The sequence below is a fragment of the Ascaphus truei genome, chromosome 3 (genome assembly GCF_040206685.1).
Source record: "Ascaphus truei isolate aAscTru1 chromosome 3, aAscTru1.hap1, whole genome shotgun sequence".
In the NCBI taxonomy this organism is placed as follows: domain Eukaryota; kingdom Metazoa; phylum Chordata; class Amphibia; order Anura; family Ascaphidae; genus Ascaphus; species Ascaphus truei.
Window position 1 is genome coordinate 336,444,340 of NC_134485.1, and position 15,651 is coordinate 336,459,990.

Below are 15,651 nucleotides of genomic sequence, written 5' to 3' on the forward strand. Positions count from 1 at the left end.
GCGGAGAGGAATGGCTGTACGTCTTAGCTGTGCCATTGCTCGCAGGAGGACCGACCAATTATTTCCTTTCCTTTGGACGATCCCTTTGTCAGGCACCTTCAGGAGGTTACTTTCTTCCTTCGGTGGAGTCTCCTTGTCATCCTTAGTTGTCTGGACTACTAAACATCCTAGGCCATTTTCACATCCCCCTGATGTGAAGATGTTTTTGTTGATCTCAGGGGTATGACCTTGTCCCTTCTCCTCACTCGGCCCTCCTGTCATTTGGAGATGGCCAAGACATGGTTCGGAAAGGGATGTGTGTCCACATTCTGTTATCGCTGTTCTGCGGGCGTCAACATAATCTGGTTCGTGCCCTTTGTCAATGCACACGTTGCCCACTATCACCCATCCTAGGTCAAGTCTTTGGGCGAATGGAGCGTTGTGGGGTCCATTGCGCTGTTTACGGACTTTGTGCACCCTCAGGATGTCCCTACCGAGCAGCAGCAAGATCTTGGCGACTTGTTCTACCGGCGGAATGTAGTTGGCTATTCCTCTGAGGTGTGGGTGATGGCGTGCCATGTGTGGTGTGGGAATCTCGTCCCTGTTTGCAGCCATGTAGTTGCACTCGATGAGTGTGGGGAGAGCTATCTTCACTCTGTTGTCCACTGAACGTATAATGTAGCCATTTGCTCTTCTCCCTGTTGTCTCAGTTAACCCTGCACAGGTTCTGAGGATGTAGGGTGAGGCATTGTCTTGTGCATTGAATAAGTTGAAGAATTCCGTCTTCGCCAGTGATCTGTTACTTTGATCTTCGAGGATTTGAATACATCCGGATAGCCCTCTCAGGTTGTCTCTGGGGGTGCACTATGACAAGGCATATTTTGGAGCAGGACCCTTTGTCGCTTCCCTTTCCGCAAACCTCGGTGCACTGAGATGTGACAGATGTTGGCTCTCCTTCTCCTTCCTCCCCGCCATGCTCCGCTATGGAGGATGGGTTGTTGAGTTGGGGGAGTGTCAGCGCCTCTGGATGTAGAGATGTTACGTGCTTGTCACTTTTGCACACTACACATTTGATGTCTTCTTTACAGTCTCTGGCTAGGTGAGTTGTGGAATCGCAGCACCTGAATCAAACTCCGAATTCTCCGAGCAACTTCCTGAACCCAAAGCACCTGTTAAGTGGGTGTGGCTTCTTGTGTATGGACATTCTCTGTTTGGGTCCCTTGGTTTCTTGTCTCCGGCGACCGACTGGTCGTGAGTAGTTTGGGTCGTGGGGGACGCGTCCGTCCTGTGGACCGAGATAGGTGTTCTAGCATTACCGTATCTCGCCACTGGCCTTTCATTCCTCAGGTTGCTTGCACTGTGTGTGGTCTGCATACCTAAGATGAAACTGGGATCGTTTCTTGTCCTTGCCGCTTCGCGGATGAAGCTCAAGCAGAATGAGAAGGTAGGGAAGGAGACTTCCTTCTCCCCTTTGTATTTGGAGCCTTGTGACATCCATCTTTCTTGGAGGTTGTAGGGTAGCTTCTCCAAGACGGGTCTCACTCCGCGAGCTGAGTCTAGGACGTTGAGACCTGTTAAGGAATGGTCTGTTCTTGCAAACTCCAGCTCCTGCAGCAGATCCCCGAGTTCTCGTAACTTCGAGTAGTCCTTGACTGTGATCCTAGGGAAGTCGTCGACTCTTTTGAAGAGTGTGTCTTCGACCGCTTCGGGGCTACCGTAGCACTCCTCTAGCCTTTCCCATACCAAGTCAAGACCTACTTGAGGGTGGTTCACATTTGGTGCCCTGAGCCTCTTCGCATGTTCTATGGATTCTTTCCCCAGCCATTTGGTTAGCAGGCTGAGTTCTTCCCTTGTGGAGAAGTCCAGACTCTTGATTGCGTCTTTGAACGTGGACTTCCATATTCGGTAGTTCTCAGGACGGTCGTCAAAGCTGGTAAGTCCCGTTTGTACCATGTCACGCCGGATCATGTACTTGCCCATGTCTGTTAGGCCTGATGCATCGGTGTGTTGATCGCGTTCTGAGATAGTTGCCGGGAGGGTCCTTGCGGTCGCCTCTTCCTTGGCGTGGACGTGATGATTGCTGGTCAGTGTGAGGGGCTGCGTTTTCCCGTGTGGGTGTACCTGGATTGCGAGCCTGTTGTAGTGCATCTGTGTGCGCGCTGTCGTGTGGATCACTGTGCGGCTGTGGCTATCCCAGGTAGCGTGTACCCTTGAAGGAACAGCGTCTTCTCTACGTGGACCTAGCAAGTCTTCGGTGTCTGTGGAGTCACTCCCGTCGTGTTGAGATTGGGCGCTGGTGTTTACGCTGAAGAGGCTCCTTACATAGTCCTCAGTGCGTTGGACTGGGTCCTCTGAGATTATCCGTCTGTATGGTTGCTCCCCGCCGTCCTGTTGCGCGGCTGCTTCTAGGACTTCAGCTTGGGCTATGGCGGCGGCGGCTTCCTTCTCTTGATTAAGTGTCTCTACTTCTGCATCAAATTCAGCTTTCCTACACGCAGTGGCTGCAGCGGCGGCACTGGCGGCGGCTGCCTACTGTTGCTCTTCTATGCGCGCTCTCTCTGCCCTTATGGCTGCCTCTTTCCGACTATATTCGGCACTAGCGCATGCGGCCTCTGCAGTGGCTCGCGCCTTGGTAGCGCTTGCGCTGGACGCGTTAGATTGCACGGATTTTGCTGACCTTGATGAATGTCTGGATGTGCTGGAGCGCTGTGATGCAGTTTCCAGCAAAAGGTCCTTTCTCCTACTCTCAGCTTCCGTGATAGTGGTTCGCACGCGGCTGTCGCGTGTCAGGTCAATGTTACTCTGTAAGTCTCTTTCTTGCAGGCTTTCGCCGGTGTTGGCCCTGGTCAGGTAAGTGATGTATGTCTCTGACAGCTCTTGGTAGCACGAGTGATCAGTCCTTAATTGCGTTATTGCCTGCTCGAGCTGCTGTGCGTAATTGCCAACGCTAGTAACATTGCGTATTCCCAGTGTGGTTTTTTCCCAGGCCTTCTCTAATTTAGCGCGGTGCGCTTCAATGTCAGTCTCATATTTTTCACGGGCCTTTTGTGTAAGAGTGACTATCCGTTTAGGCCTTGCGTCTGCCTGCGCCTGTTGCATTTGTGCGGCAGTCTCTGTGTCTGAGTGGTCACTCTCCTGCGTGGTGTCTGGTGAGGATCTGAGTTCTGCCATGCTGCAGGTGTATGTAGGCCTTTAGCAAGTGCGTGTGGCGTGCGGTCTGTTACCTGCGTCAGCGATGGATGACTGTCTCAGATAGTGCCGGTAGGTGTCCTGCAGCGGTAAGCGTGGGGGTAGCTGTACTTACAAGTGTCTGGTGGCGTGGCCCCTGGTGGCGCTAGCCGTGGAACGTGCGCAGGGTTAGCTGAGATGGTGGCTCCTCACTGTCAGGCTGTGCAGAGGGTGGACTCAAAAAACAGAAAGGGCAATCAAAGTTCTGTGTATAATGCACTTGTCTGACTGCTGTGCTGCTGCCTTGTAGAAAGCTGCAGGCTCTCTGTGCAGTGTAAATCTGCTTGCTTGTTTGTAAGGCTTTTGCTGTAGAAAGTCTGTGCTCTTTATTAGCAATGTAAAGCTGCTTGCTTGTTTGTAAGGCTTTTGCTATAGAAAGTCTGTGCTCTTTATTAGCAATGTAAAGCTGCTTGCTTGTCAGTGTGCAGACTGCTCTGTATCAGCATAAAGGCTGTGAGTAGCAGCTCCTGTGTGTCCCCAAAGCACACGGTCCTCTTTCTACTATTCTGAAGCCAGGGTCACGTGTGATGTGTGAATATCCCCAGATACCATTAACTCAGCCCCCTTTCCAAATCACACCAAGTCCTATAATATTTCCTTCACTTTATTGGAAAAGCAGCAGTGAATACAGGTACTTGTGGATGTTGTGTAGTTGTGAGTTTGTAGTTGAGGGCAGGTAGAAAGAGATGGCCTTGCCATGGGAGTGTGACAGGAAGGTACTCACTCAGCCAAGTCAGGAATGAAAAGGAGGTGTAGGGAAATCTGGGAAAAGGGAATAGTCTTGGGACAGACTGTCAGCAAAACAGGGGAGAGGGCAGAATAGCCCATTCTAGGAGACATTTCAGAGGCTGCTGTAGCAACTCACTGATCACATGCCCAAAGGCAGGGAAGGCAACATTGTAACATATCACACAGGCACAGTGTGTGTGTGTGTGTGGAGCAAACTACATGCAGCTGAAAATAAGAATCAGATGGTGTCCTGTGCTGTATAGACTCTGGTGAGCAAACATAGTCAGTCAGTTGTACTCACGGTGAGCTGGTGCAGGGCTCCTTGTAACGTGCTTCCTGCTGGAGTAATCATGAAGAGGAGAATCCGTAGACGGAGATAAGCAATGCACTGCTCAGCAACAGAAAAATGTTAAAGTAAAAAAATGTTTTATTGTGATCGTGGCATCAGTGGAGCAAAAATCACAGGCAGGACCAGAAAAAAACTTGTACGCGTTTCGTACGTGAGGCATTTTTCGTGCGTGAGGTTGGTCCTATGCTATAGAAAATATTGCTGTTTTGTATCAATTTCCAATCAGGAACCCTTTAAAAAAAATAGCCCCCACCGGTGGAAATTCTCCTGCTGGAAAACTAGGACAAAAGCAGTGCAAAAACTAGCACCATTTTTATCAAAGAAAATGAATTTTATTGAAAGTACTGTAATTGCAGTTTTCCCTTTGGTAAATCTGACACAATTCTTCTGCTTTTGTCCCAAATTTTGTAGCCACAAATTGTTAATAAAAAGCAGCAGCACTCTTTTCCTCCCACAAAACCACCACAACTATATTTGTACCAAAAAAAGCTTATTTATTCACATTTTTTTTATATCAACATTTTATTCATCAGAAAATATCTCCCGTTGCAGAATTGATAACCACATATATAATATATGTGAACTTATATTAGTGTGCCACAGATGTAGTACCCAGGCTTTGTTCCAGTTTTGCAGGCAGGAGACTTTGGGGTTTATTTACCAGTCTCCGGGCTGCAAATAGGTGTTGCCAGGTTTTCAGTATTGAACCGGACTTTCCTGTATTTGGACACTGTCCAGTATGAGGTAATACTGGACATATATGTGTCCGGTATTACCTCTCTGGACATAGTGACCGGACTGGCATGGGGCAACGAGGGATTTCCCCGAGCAGAGAGAGAGCAGGGCTGTTGCTAGGGGGCTGTGCAGCTTCCTCCATCCTGATTGGCTGCATTTCCGGCCGGGTACCCGGTTACCCGTTTTTTCACTTACCTGCATGGTGGCGGCGACATCTAGGAACAGCAGCAGAGGTCCTGTGGCAGTGGCAGCATCGGAAGTGTCTTCAGCCGGCGTGGGACAGCAGGAATCCATTCCACAGCACCGCAGCAGATAAGCAGTGTGTGTGTGAGCCGCCGGGGAACCATGTGACCGGAGCAGGAGCGTTCCTATTGGACAGACGGCTGTCCAATAGGAATGCTCCGTCTCCTGCTCTGGTCACATGGTTCACCGGCGGCTCACACACACACTGCTTACCTGCTGCGGTGCTGTGGAATGGATTCCTGCTGTCCCACGCCGGCTGAAGACACTTCCGATGCTGCCACTGCCACAGGACCACTGCTGCTGTTCCTAGATGTCGTCCGTCGCTGGCTGAAAGGTAAGAAAGGTAAGTAATAAGATTGTTTTCAGCTACCCTGACATTACCTGGCGCCGGGCCCACTTCTCAGTTGCCAGGTCCGTGTAATGTCCGGGTAGCTGGAAATGTGCCGGCTACCGGGTAATTCCGGGTACTTGGCACACCACTATCTACATGGCACCTTTCACCATTGTGTCCAGTATTTTTGGAGAAGCCGCCCGGCACAACTAGCTGCAAATATGTTTGCAAACTCTGATAAATAACTCCCAATGATCACATGCAACTGCATGAACATATATACACAAACAACAGATCTGTGACAGAAATTATAAAAAAAATTGGGGGGGGGGGGGGGATTTCAGGTTACACTACCCTGGAAACCAACCCCTGCAGGGCTTCTGTTGATTAATGTTGTGAAATCAGGAAGTGCAAGTTGAAGGGAGGCGCTAAGCTTTCCCTGACAGAAAGGGGAGGGTGGAATCCCGCTCCAGCGCGCGAGGGGTTAAAACGAGAACACCGGAGTTGTGAATGAGTGCTACGTCACAGCGCGAGCCCCCCCCCCCCCCCCCCCTCCGCCAACCCCCGGCGCGCGTGCCGTAGAATGATGCACCAGGAGGAGGAAGAATGCGTGGAGCGCGGCCTGAGCGAAGTGCTGCCCCTGGACCTGTTCTCCCTCTTCTCGGACATCTACACAGAGGAAAGCCGCTATGAGTTCTGCGGCCGGGAGCTGCGCATCACACAGCACTACGGCGCTAACCTCGGGGTGGCAGCCCCGGTATGGGACGCTGTGAGTACCGGAAGGTTTGCTTATGATCTGCATGTACAGTGTGATGATGCAAACCTTTTGGCTGACGGAGGAGCCAGCAACGTGTTGCAAGGCTTATATCCGGCAGCATTAGTGCAACGTGGAGCTCGGGTCGTACAGTAAAATAATGGGCTCGGGTGCTGCGGTTTGTACATAGTTGGCATTCAGATGTCAGACTCCGTTTAACAAACCCCAAGCTAATCCCCCAAAACACGTGTATTAAAAGAAACATATAGTAAGATCCTTTTTGCTGGGGGCTGGGGGGAGGGGGGGCAAAGAACATAATCCTCACCATATGTATCCAAGAAAACAAATCTTATCAGTTTCAATTGGACTCTCCTCCAATGTAGTTATTTTGCTCCACTTTACCTTAATACTTATTCCCCTAAAGGTAGGGTGTAACTGATACTTTTTAGATGGGTACCTGTGTTGTGTGCCCATCTGTCATCAAAAATAACGTCCCAGATCTTTTTTTGTATTTTAATGCAATATTTTTTTCGGGTGATTTTGCACTATGAATCTGAAAGAGGATAACATCATATTAAGCGGGCTAATTACGAAAGTGTCCCGGCTGCAAAGTCTGTGCATAAGGATTGTGCCAGGTTTATCAAACGAAAATCTCCCTTTGCTTTCAATGGGATTCTTCTTCGCCACTGGGGCCTGCCCCATAGGGGGGGGTGTGGCGCGTGTGCCGCAGCCTACGCTGGGGATTCAGCCTTAGGCTGCGTCCCCGCAAGCACTGAGCAGGCGGCGCTTGGCGAGGTGACTTGCATATATATATATATATATATATATGTGCAAGTCTCCGCTCACGCGATGCGCGCGTATGTGCGGACACGCTCACCGGCGCTCTGCGCTTAGATAAAAAAAAATTCAACTTCCTAGCGCGCTCAGCTTCCCCTGCAGCGTCCCCGCAGCCCCCCTCCCCCCCCCCCCTGCGAGCGCTTGCGAAAATGTAAAGGACACCGGTGCTCATGCTTGGAGAGCTCTCCAAGCATTAGCGCGCTCAGCGCCAGCGGGGACAAAGCCTTAGGCTGAGTCCATGGTCAGCGCTTATCCGCTGACGCCAGTCAGTGAGCCCCTGCAGCCGCAATGAGAGCGGCTTTAGCGGGGGCGTAGCTCTTAAAAAAATTTCCGTTTGTGCACTGAGGGGAGCGATGGGCCGGTCACGTGAGCGGTTCACCGAATGAGGGCGAACCAACTCCGTGACGTCACTGACCCGCCCCCGGATGGCGCGTGGACTAAGGCCAGGGAAAGTCACTATGGACTCAGCCTTAGGCTTGATCCCCACTGGCTGCTGCATAGCGGGTGCTGTGGGGACAAGGTCGCCTCTCAATGGGGCCGGGCCCACTGCAAAGGGTAGCCGCCACGCTGCACGGCGAGTTTTTCTTGCAGACCCGAAAATTGAGATTAACACAGGTGCCGGAGCACTAGGTCACGCCCCCGGTGGTTCAGCCAACGAGGGCGAACCTGCCGGGTGACGTAATGGCTGCGCATCCCCCCCCCCATCTTTCCCCCTGCAGCTCATTGCAGACCGGGAATTCGGCTGCACGCACCGCCAGCCTGGCAGGCGAACGTGCAGCGCAGAAAGTGTGGCCGTAGCCTTAGGCTACGTTTATAGTGCCAGCAACAGTGAGGTCAGGCTGCGGTCGCTGGAAAAATCAAATTGAGATGACTTCCAGCGAGCGTGACTTCCAGCTCCGTCGACGTCAGCAACGCATTTGTTTTGACGCGATGTCGCTGTCGACTGCACTAGAAGCGGAGCCTTTGCTAGAATTAAGGCCCATAATACCCAATGCTATTTCATCAGACGCTTTCCAGCACTGGAAGACACCCTGACTGCCCATTGGCTGCAGTGTGTCTTACGGCACCAGAAAGTGCCTGATGGAATAGCACTGCATAGTAACTATGTGTTTAGGGCATAGGAATGATTACATATCAGTAATAGAAAATGGTTTGAAGGGGGAGAAAGGTGTAGGAATAAGCATTTCGGTGGCAAACTGTATAACCCTCTTTGTCTCTCACTCCCATTTAAGGCATTGGACCTGTGTGGTTACTTTGAAGAGCAGAAGCTGAATTTCAGTGGGAAAAAAGTTATCGAGCTGGGGGCTGGTACTGGTGTCGTGGGCATTCTGGTGTCCTTGCTGGGTACGTTAGTTGGATGTATCACTTCTACATGCTTATTTTTTTTCCTTTGCCACTTTTGTGCAGCGCTTAAATTACAAAGCGGAACACTGCTAATAGAAACAGACGATGGGAGTTATTAACTAAGGGCTGTTCTATAGTGCGTGCGCTTGCTGCGGCATTTATAGTTGGCTGAGGTTAGTCGGCCATTCTATAATAGGACCGCGCACGGCAGTGAGCGTGGAACCGCCAACAGGGCGGAAGATGAGGAAAATAATGAATTCGCGCAGCTACTGCTGCTGAAGTTTGTGTGTGTATGTGTGTACATGTATGTACAATTAATAAATAATTTATTAACATATTTATTTCAAACGTATTTATAACACACACACATACATACACACAGTATCTCACTCGCTCACAGCATACACACACAAAGCGTGCATGCTCGTTCGCAGAGGCGCGCAAGGCCGCACACACTATAGAACGGCCCTAAGTCTCCCAGTAGCAAGGCCAGTGCTACTGAATCATACAAGATTTACCAGAGCAGAGAACTCCAATGGGTTTCCTTGTCATTGATACCGATGCATATATTTTAATTTCTTTCTTTTTAACTCGGTTTTGCAGCAGAAGACTTTAGTATATAGACCACATTGATGGAATATAAAAGTCAATTTTGCGTTCTTAGTCCTCCCATTTTACCTATTTACTACAAATGTAAAGACTCGTAGATGTGAGCCCCTTATTATGTACTCCTGTAGAATACCTTTTGTGTATCCAAGTGTTCCTCAGTCAGGGTGCTATCTCACCTAAGGGTGTTTTCAGGTTAATCTGACGAATTCTCTACAGAAAAAAAACATAGGGGACTTTATTTTTTGATGTGGCGCAGTTATTTCCCCCCAGAATTGCTCCACTTTTGCCTGGATACATATGTCACATAGTGTTATTTTCCCTGCTCTGACCATGAAGGGGCAGTAGGAAAGCACTGGGGAGCAAGAACAGGGGGCTAACAATAAGCGTGCCTTCCCGCCTCCCAAATATAATCACCAGGGAGATTTTATTGTAACCGGATACAGAGGGAGGGAGGCTTCATTTCTCAGTGCCATAAAATATCTGACCTGTATTTACAGTAAATCTGAATAGCTTTTTTTTCAGGTGCTCATATCTCCAATGTGATGTGCTGTTTGCTCAGGAATGTGACTCCCGTTTCCTTTTGAGTTTTGAGTGTATTGATGGTGACAGGTCTGGCTGAAGGAACAGCTCGGTGAGGAAAGGCGTCTGACTGAGAACGACACGGAGTATGAAACAGGGGAACCTGGTTCTCATCCCGGTGTCTGCTACCTGTGACCTTGGGCAAGTCACCTTATCTCCCCCAAAAATTGATTGTAAACTCTACTCTACAAATTCTATGTACAGCGCTGTGTACACTGTCAGCACTACACAAGAAAAAATATTCTTTTTAAAAAGGGTGATTTATAATACTCTGGTGAATGCAAATATTACTTTGCTTACTACTTGGGTATATAATTTCAGTAAATTTAAAGCAGCCTTTCCCCCTTCCCCATCTCAACATATTGCAGTATATCCATAATATTATAGTATATATGGCCAACGGACTGCAAACATGTCAGCAGAGTCAACAAGGCTTTTGTAATGGCTGCCGAGCACCGACCCCACCACGATTTTGTGTCCGATGGGCACATTATGCCTAGTTGCGGAGCTGGATTGCCAGGGGGTTCCTAGACGTCGCGGGACCGCGGAGGAACCCCGGGGTTCCTGTTAAAGGGAAGACAACGAGCAGTGTGGAGTGCGGCTTTAACTATCCATTTAAACTCTGGGTGACTCGGCAATGGGATCATTTGAATTGGGGTCCTCTGTGGGTGTAGACAAGCTGGGTCCCAAAGCCCTTTTTAAACCCTTTTGATTTGTATTTGCCCTGGTTACGGGAGGTTGCATTTACCCCCTTCCCTGGCGTACGTGCTGAGCTGCTTCTGGTTCTATTGATCAGTCTCCTGGCTGGAAACAGCAATGCAGCAAAAACAACCCTGCCCAGAGTTATCCAAGTAAAAACATCTCGCTGCTCCCCTTTGATTAAGCAGGTGCACTTATTCGGTTGTTTTTTGCCCAAGTTTTATGACCGACCTATATATGGTTTACATGCAAAGACCTCATGATCTCTGCGGCTCCTTTTTGACTTTTTCTTTTTTTTCTTTTGGGATATGACTAAATGGATACAATACACATTCTGTTCTATTATACAACAATAAACATGTACAACAGTGGAACATAACATGTTATATTACTATCAGTTAAGTAGTTCTAGTGCAGGGGTGGCCAACTCCAGTCCTCAAGGGCCTCCAACAGGTTTTAAGGATTTCCCTGCTTCAGCACTTGTGGTTCAATCAGTGAAACTGAGCCACCTTTGCTGAAGCAGGGAGATCCTTAAAACCTGACCTGGTGGGGATGTTATTAACACCTTTTCCTACCGGGATCATCTGATTGAACAAGACACAGCAGTAAAATAAATTGTAATTTATGCCAGCATTTAACATATACACACAAAGTAACACAATTTACACAGTTAACACACTTACTGGGAACGGGGCTAACTAATAAAATCTTCCTTTAAAACGAAAAGTTAACACACGACCTCTGTAGGAGCCCTTTCCAATGACCGGGAGGTACTCATGAAAGTCCTGGAACGCAATTCGGCATGCAATCCCAGCCGCTACCCCTGCGTCCTCGAAAAGCGGGACTTAGAAAATTTCTTGTGTCAAAATCTTTGAAGCTGGCTCGCGTCTATTCCTTACAGAGCATCCTTGAATTTGCTGCTTATGGTTTGGCACTTGGAATCTGAGGTCCTGATTGGGACTCTAAAACCTATAAGAAACCTTGCAGCCATTCAGAAACCACTACAACCAATCAGCGCGTGGGAATTCTCCTGCCAGCCTATCACCGATTTGCCGGTATTCTAAAGCCGGATGGGCACCGATTTTGGATTCTGCTAAGGGGCATGCGCCAACCTGGTACCTCTGCCTCTTAGCATATCGATCCCACCTGTTGTCCAGGCTCCACAGAGTCTGGGGCAGGGCAAATGGTCGTCGGATAGCCCTTTGTTAGCCCAGGACGGAGGTACTCGGGTATAACTGTTACTCCTGTTCTAACACCTTGGCATCCCTGAGGCTCTCAACTCCGGGTCCCGAGTGGACTCAGTGGCGCCAAGCTTGGTAGCCATCTGGTCTCTCGGAACCACAGACTTGGAATCCCACAGTCACGGATACATGGTTATAAGCATTCACATTTCTTAAGCAAGGAGAATTTTATTAAAGGTTCTGTTTATGTGTCTGTGTGTTTTTAACTGGTATAAGTCTCCTGGTCCGGTGGCAGGGATAGAAATAAGAATGTGTTCCCTACTCTTACCAGCCTTATCCCTGGCACACTGCACAACCCTGACTTGCAACTTTTGAACATAGTTGGAGCACCCCCGGAACCCCTATCCCAGGTTCAGGGTGACTGGGCATCCCACCTTATGCTTGGGACCCCGGACTGTTCTGGGGATACCTTGATCCCCCATACCCTATTTACTTTTCCAGTTTGTGCTGTAGCCGGGAACTGTGCCAGAGCACTGTGCTTCGATGGGCCCGAGAATCTTACCTGATTCCCGGGTACATCTTTGGGGTAGCCCATAACTCGGGAACCCCGCCACATAGCAGCAAACTGATTGAAGTTTCTCCGCAAAACCCAACCTCAAACTCACAGCCTCACAAGCTCTGCTGCCCAGCACCCCTGGAAAAGCAAAACACAGTCAATACTGAATTGTCGCATAATTACTACACAGTCTCGGTGATACATACACGACAGTTGGGTCCAAGAGCTGACACTCTAGGACCTTTACACACGGATCAGGGGTAACCAAGTGGGCTTCACCTTTTATAATTGAGCCTGGTTACACCGTCACAGGTAGCCCTTGGAGTTGGCCACCCCTGGCATATATGAACCAAAAATAGTATATCTTCAGCACAAGTGGCTCAGTCAATGACTAAGCCACGGATTGAGCCACTGGTGGCTCTTGACGACTGATGGGAGCCACCACTGTTCTAGTGCTAGTATGTTGATGAAAACTTTGGAATCCAGCTCTCGTGCATAGGAAAGATTAAGTAAAGTGATCACTGTTATACAAGTTTACACATAACTCAAATCTGTTTACAAGAACCACTGGGCCACACCTCTCTCTTAGTAACATTTAGCTCCTGTAATGTGTTGCTTTGCAGCATGGCAGAGGTTAACATTCAATCATTCTCTGGCACAGCCGTTCCAGACATAATGAGGTAGGAAAGCACTGGCTTTTTTTCTCTGCATGTTGCTGATGGGCAGATAAGAATTTTAAGTGCTACTTAGCTCAAGGTACAGCTCTCTGCAATTTTCTTTTCCTCAACCCCACAGTTTAAAAGCCTTAGCGGGTCTGTTGTTTTGTTACAAATAATGGGCCCATTAACATTGACCATGTGCATCAGTGAAGATGTTCAGCACATTGCCAGGAGCACCTTCAGTAATGAAGAAGTTAAGTGGAGCAACAACATTTTCAAACAGTGTTCCTTGTGCATGTATTGCATTCACTTCAATTGGATTATCATGCGGTCCCATAGTTACACGTATAGGTGTGAGCTGTGCCACTAGCTGCATGTCATAGATTTTACTCCTTAGTAATGCTTCTTCTGCATGCAACAATATCCATCGATGTGAATTTGTGCATCTCAGATGTTCATTTTTATATTGTAGCTACTCCAAGATGAGCTATCTGTTTCCTACTCTGAAAAAGTTTCAGCAGCACACAGAAGACTTTCCAGCAGAAATGTTGGAAACAATAAAAGTTGAGAATGATTCGGATTGAGAGAACCATAGGATGGTGGGAAATATCTGATAAATCTAACAAAGGGGGGGAGAAGGGAGGGGCATGCGGCCCACCTAATTTACTTTTCCATTTCTATGCATTGTGATTGCATGGGACAACTTGTATTCTGTATTTATGCTATTTCGTATGCGCTGTCTATTCCATGATCTGCAGATATGTTGGTACTTTTCCAAACACTGATTTAAAAAGTGTCCCCAAAGTTAATTAAACCTTTGCTTTTGGAAAACAGCCTATACAGGATGCTTTTCTTGTCATTCTATAATGTATTTTAATAAAGCATTGTATGATAACGGGTATAGGTAGTAAGTACTTGGTGTTTGAAGTACTACATGTTATCACTACTTTTGTTTTTGTTATTTCTAAAGTTTTGGTTTTGAAAGAAAATGGTATTTATTGAAGTCTCTACATTTTCATTTTTACAGCATAAGTATTGTATAAACTTTTTTTTTTAAAATGAGGTCTAAATTTCTGTAAACCTACGTACAGGTTTACAATTTATCTAAATTAGGCACAATACCAATGCTGTGTGTTTTTTTTTTTTTTTTTGTTTAGGGACTTTAATCACTGCGGATGTTATATAGGTAATGATTGCAAAGACTGATCCATTATGTCTGTCACTGCAGGTGGCCAGGTGACTTTGACCGACCTCCCACACGCTCTGCCACAGATCAAGAAAAATGTCTCTGCCAATGTCCCTTCCCACCACGTCCCTCAGGTCTGTGCCCTGTCATGGGGTCTTGACCAGGAGCAGTTCCCCCAGGACTATGACTTTGTGTTGGGAGCTGACATTGTATATCTGAAGGAGACCTACCCCCTCCTCATACAGACTCTGCAGCACCTCTGCGGGCCTCACACCACCATATTCTTGTCCTCCAAGATGCGCCAGGAACACGGGACAGTGGCCTTCTTCCGGGATGTCCTGCCCTGTTATTTTATCTCCGAGCTTGTTTGGAGGAACGAGGCTGAGGACATAAATATCTACAAAGTAACACAGCAGCAGATCTGAACATACCAAGAAACTCTCCAACGTCTTTTTAATGTCTTTTTATACCAGACAACTTTTGACATGGTTGGTTAAATCCTTCATTCCAGGGAACCACACTTGATTTCACAGGGTGAAACCCAGTAGCTCAGTGATTCCCAATTGTTTTAGTCCAACGTCCACCCCCCACACTGTCACTGTGGCATCCCCCATTTTCCTTGTGGATATCCCTACTGTTACTCTGAGCCCCCCCTTGTAAGTGTCCTGGGCCCCAGTGGGTTGGCAAAAGCTGCAGCTGTAGAATAGCATGTGGAATTTGTTTTTTTCAAAAGAATGTTTCCCAACATTCACTATACAGAGCAGCAACAAAGCCAAAGCGCAAACTTGATTCAAGGTACACGTGAAAAATAGACAACAATAGTTCAACACACTTTAAATCTATGTTCTGAAATGATCCAAAACATTATACATTTCCCACTCACGTGCTGTAAGAAAAATCATGTGTATTCCAAACAGGTTTGTGGGGTATTCTGTGATGAATATTAGGCTCCTGTTGTATAGACATGGGAGAGAGAAATAGAGAACATAGTGCAAATATAGCATTTTTTGGTTTAAAAAAGGTTGGTACAGCAGTGAAAATACACTCGCATACTCCCAGAGAAGGCATTGTGACCAATCTGGGTCTGGAGGAGACGCCAACCGGAGGCTCCGCTCCCAGAGGCACCGGCTCTCTGATCCCCCTCCCCCCCCCCCGTCTCTATGCACAGCCGTGCTGGTGATGATGTCACCAAAGAGGGGACTGGGTGAGTCACTCACACCATTGCAAAAATGGAAGAGGGGACGTGGACACCACAGCAGCTCAAGATCACCCTCCAATCCATCCAACGCGTTTTACTCAAGGTTCTCGAGCAAGAGAGACAATTTCACAGCATAATAAAGAGGGACCTTAAAGCAACGGTCTGCTGCCATTTATAAAAAAATAAATACAATTATTCACTTGATTTAACAGTGCTTTAAAAAATTTTTTTATTTATTTTGTTATCTGATGCTCCACTCATTAGGTAGATTGTAAATGTTGGAAATATGAAGTGTCCGCGAGTTTAAAATACAGCTCTCCACAAGGTCAAGTGCAGTCTATAGGTTACCATGAACACCTCCAGAAGCTACATATTAAGAATATCTTGATTTTTAACAGTAAAAAAATATATATTTTCAAGGCCATGCTCGGGGGGCAAGATAGTTGAGTATGAAA

General features: G+C 47.7%; 1 protein-coding gene across 1 annotated transcript; it reads left to right on the forward strand.

The window, feature by feature from the left end:
• The first annotated feature begins 6,004 nt into the window (after positions 1-6,004).
• EEF1AKMT3 (EEF1A lysine methyltransferase 3) lies at positions 6,005-15,400 on the forward strand. The gene is made up of 3 exons (XM_075591605.1): positions 6,005-6,363; positions 8,418-8,529; positions 14,041-15,400. Exons 1-3 carry the CDS (start codon positions 6,178-6,180, stop codon positions 14,421-14,423), a joined length of 681 nt encoding a protein of 226 aa, XP_075447720.1. The 5' UTR covers positions 6,005-6,177; the 3' UTR covers positions 14,424-15,400.
• The last annotated feature ends 251 nt before the right edge of the window (positions 15,401-15,651 follow it).

Coding starts and splice junctions, on each gene's coding strand:
- EEF1AKMT3 (XM_075591605.1), top strand. CDS start 6,178: ATGATGCACCAGGAGGAGGAAGAATGCGTGGAGCGCGGCCTGAGCGAA. Junction 6,364..8,417: donor CAGCCCCGGTATGGGACGCT/GTGAGTACCGGA, acceptor CTCCCATTTAAG/GCATTGGACCTGTGTGGTTA. Junction 8,530..14,040: donor CATTCTGGTGTCCTTGCTGG/GTACGTTAGTTG, acceptor CTGTCACTGCAG/GTGGCCAGGTGACTTTGACC.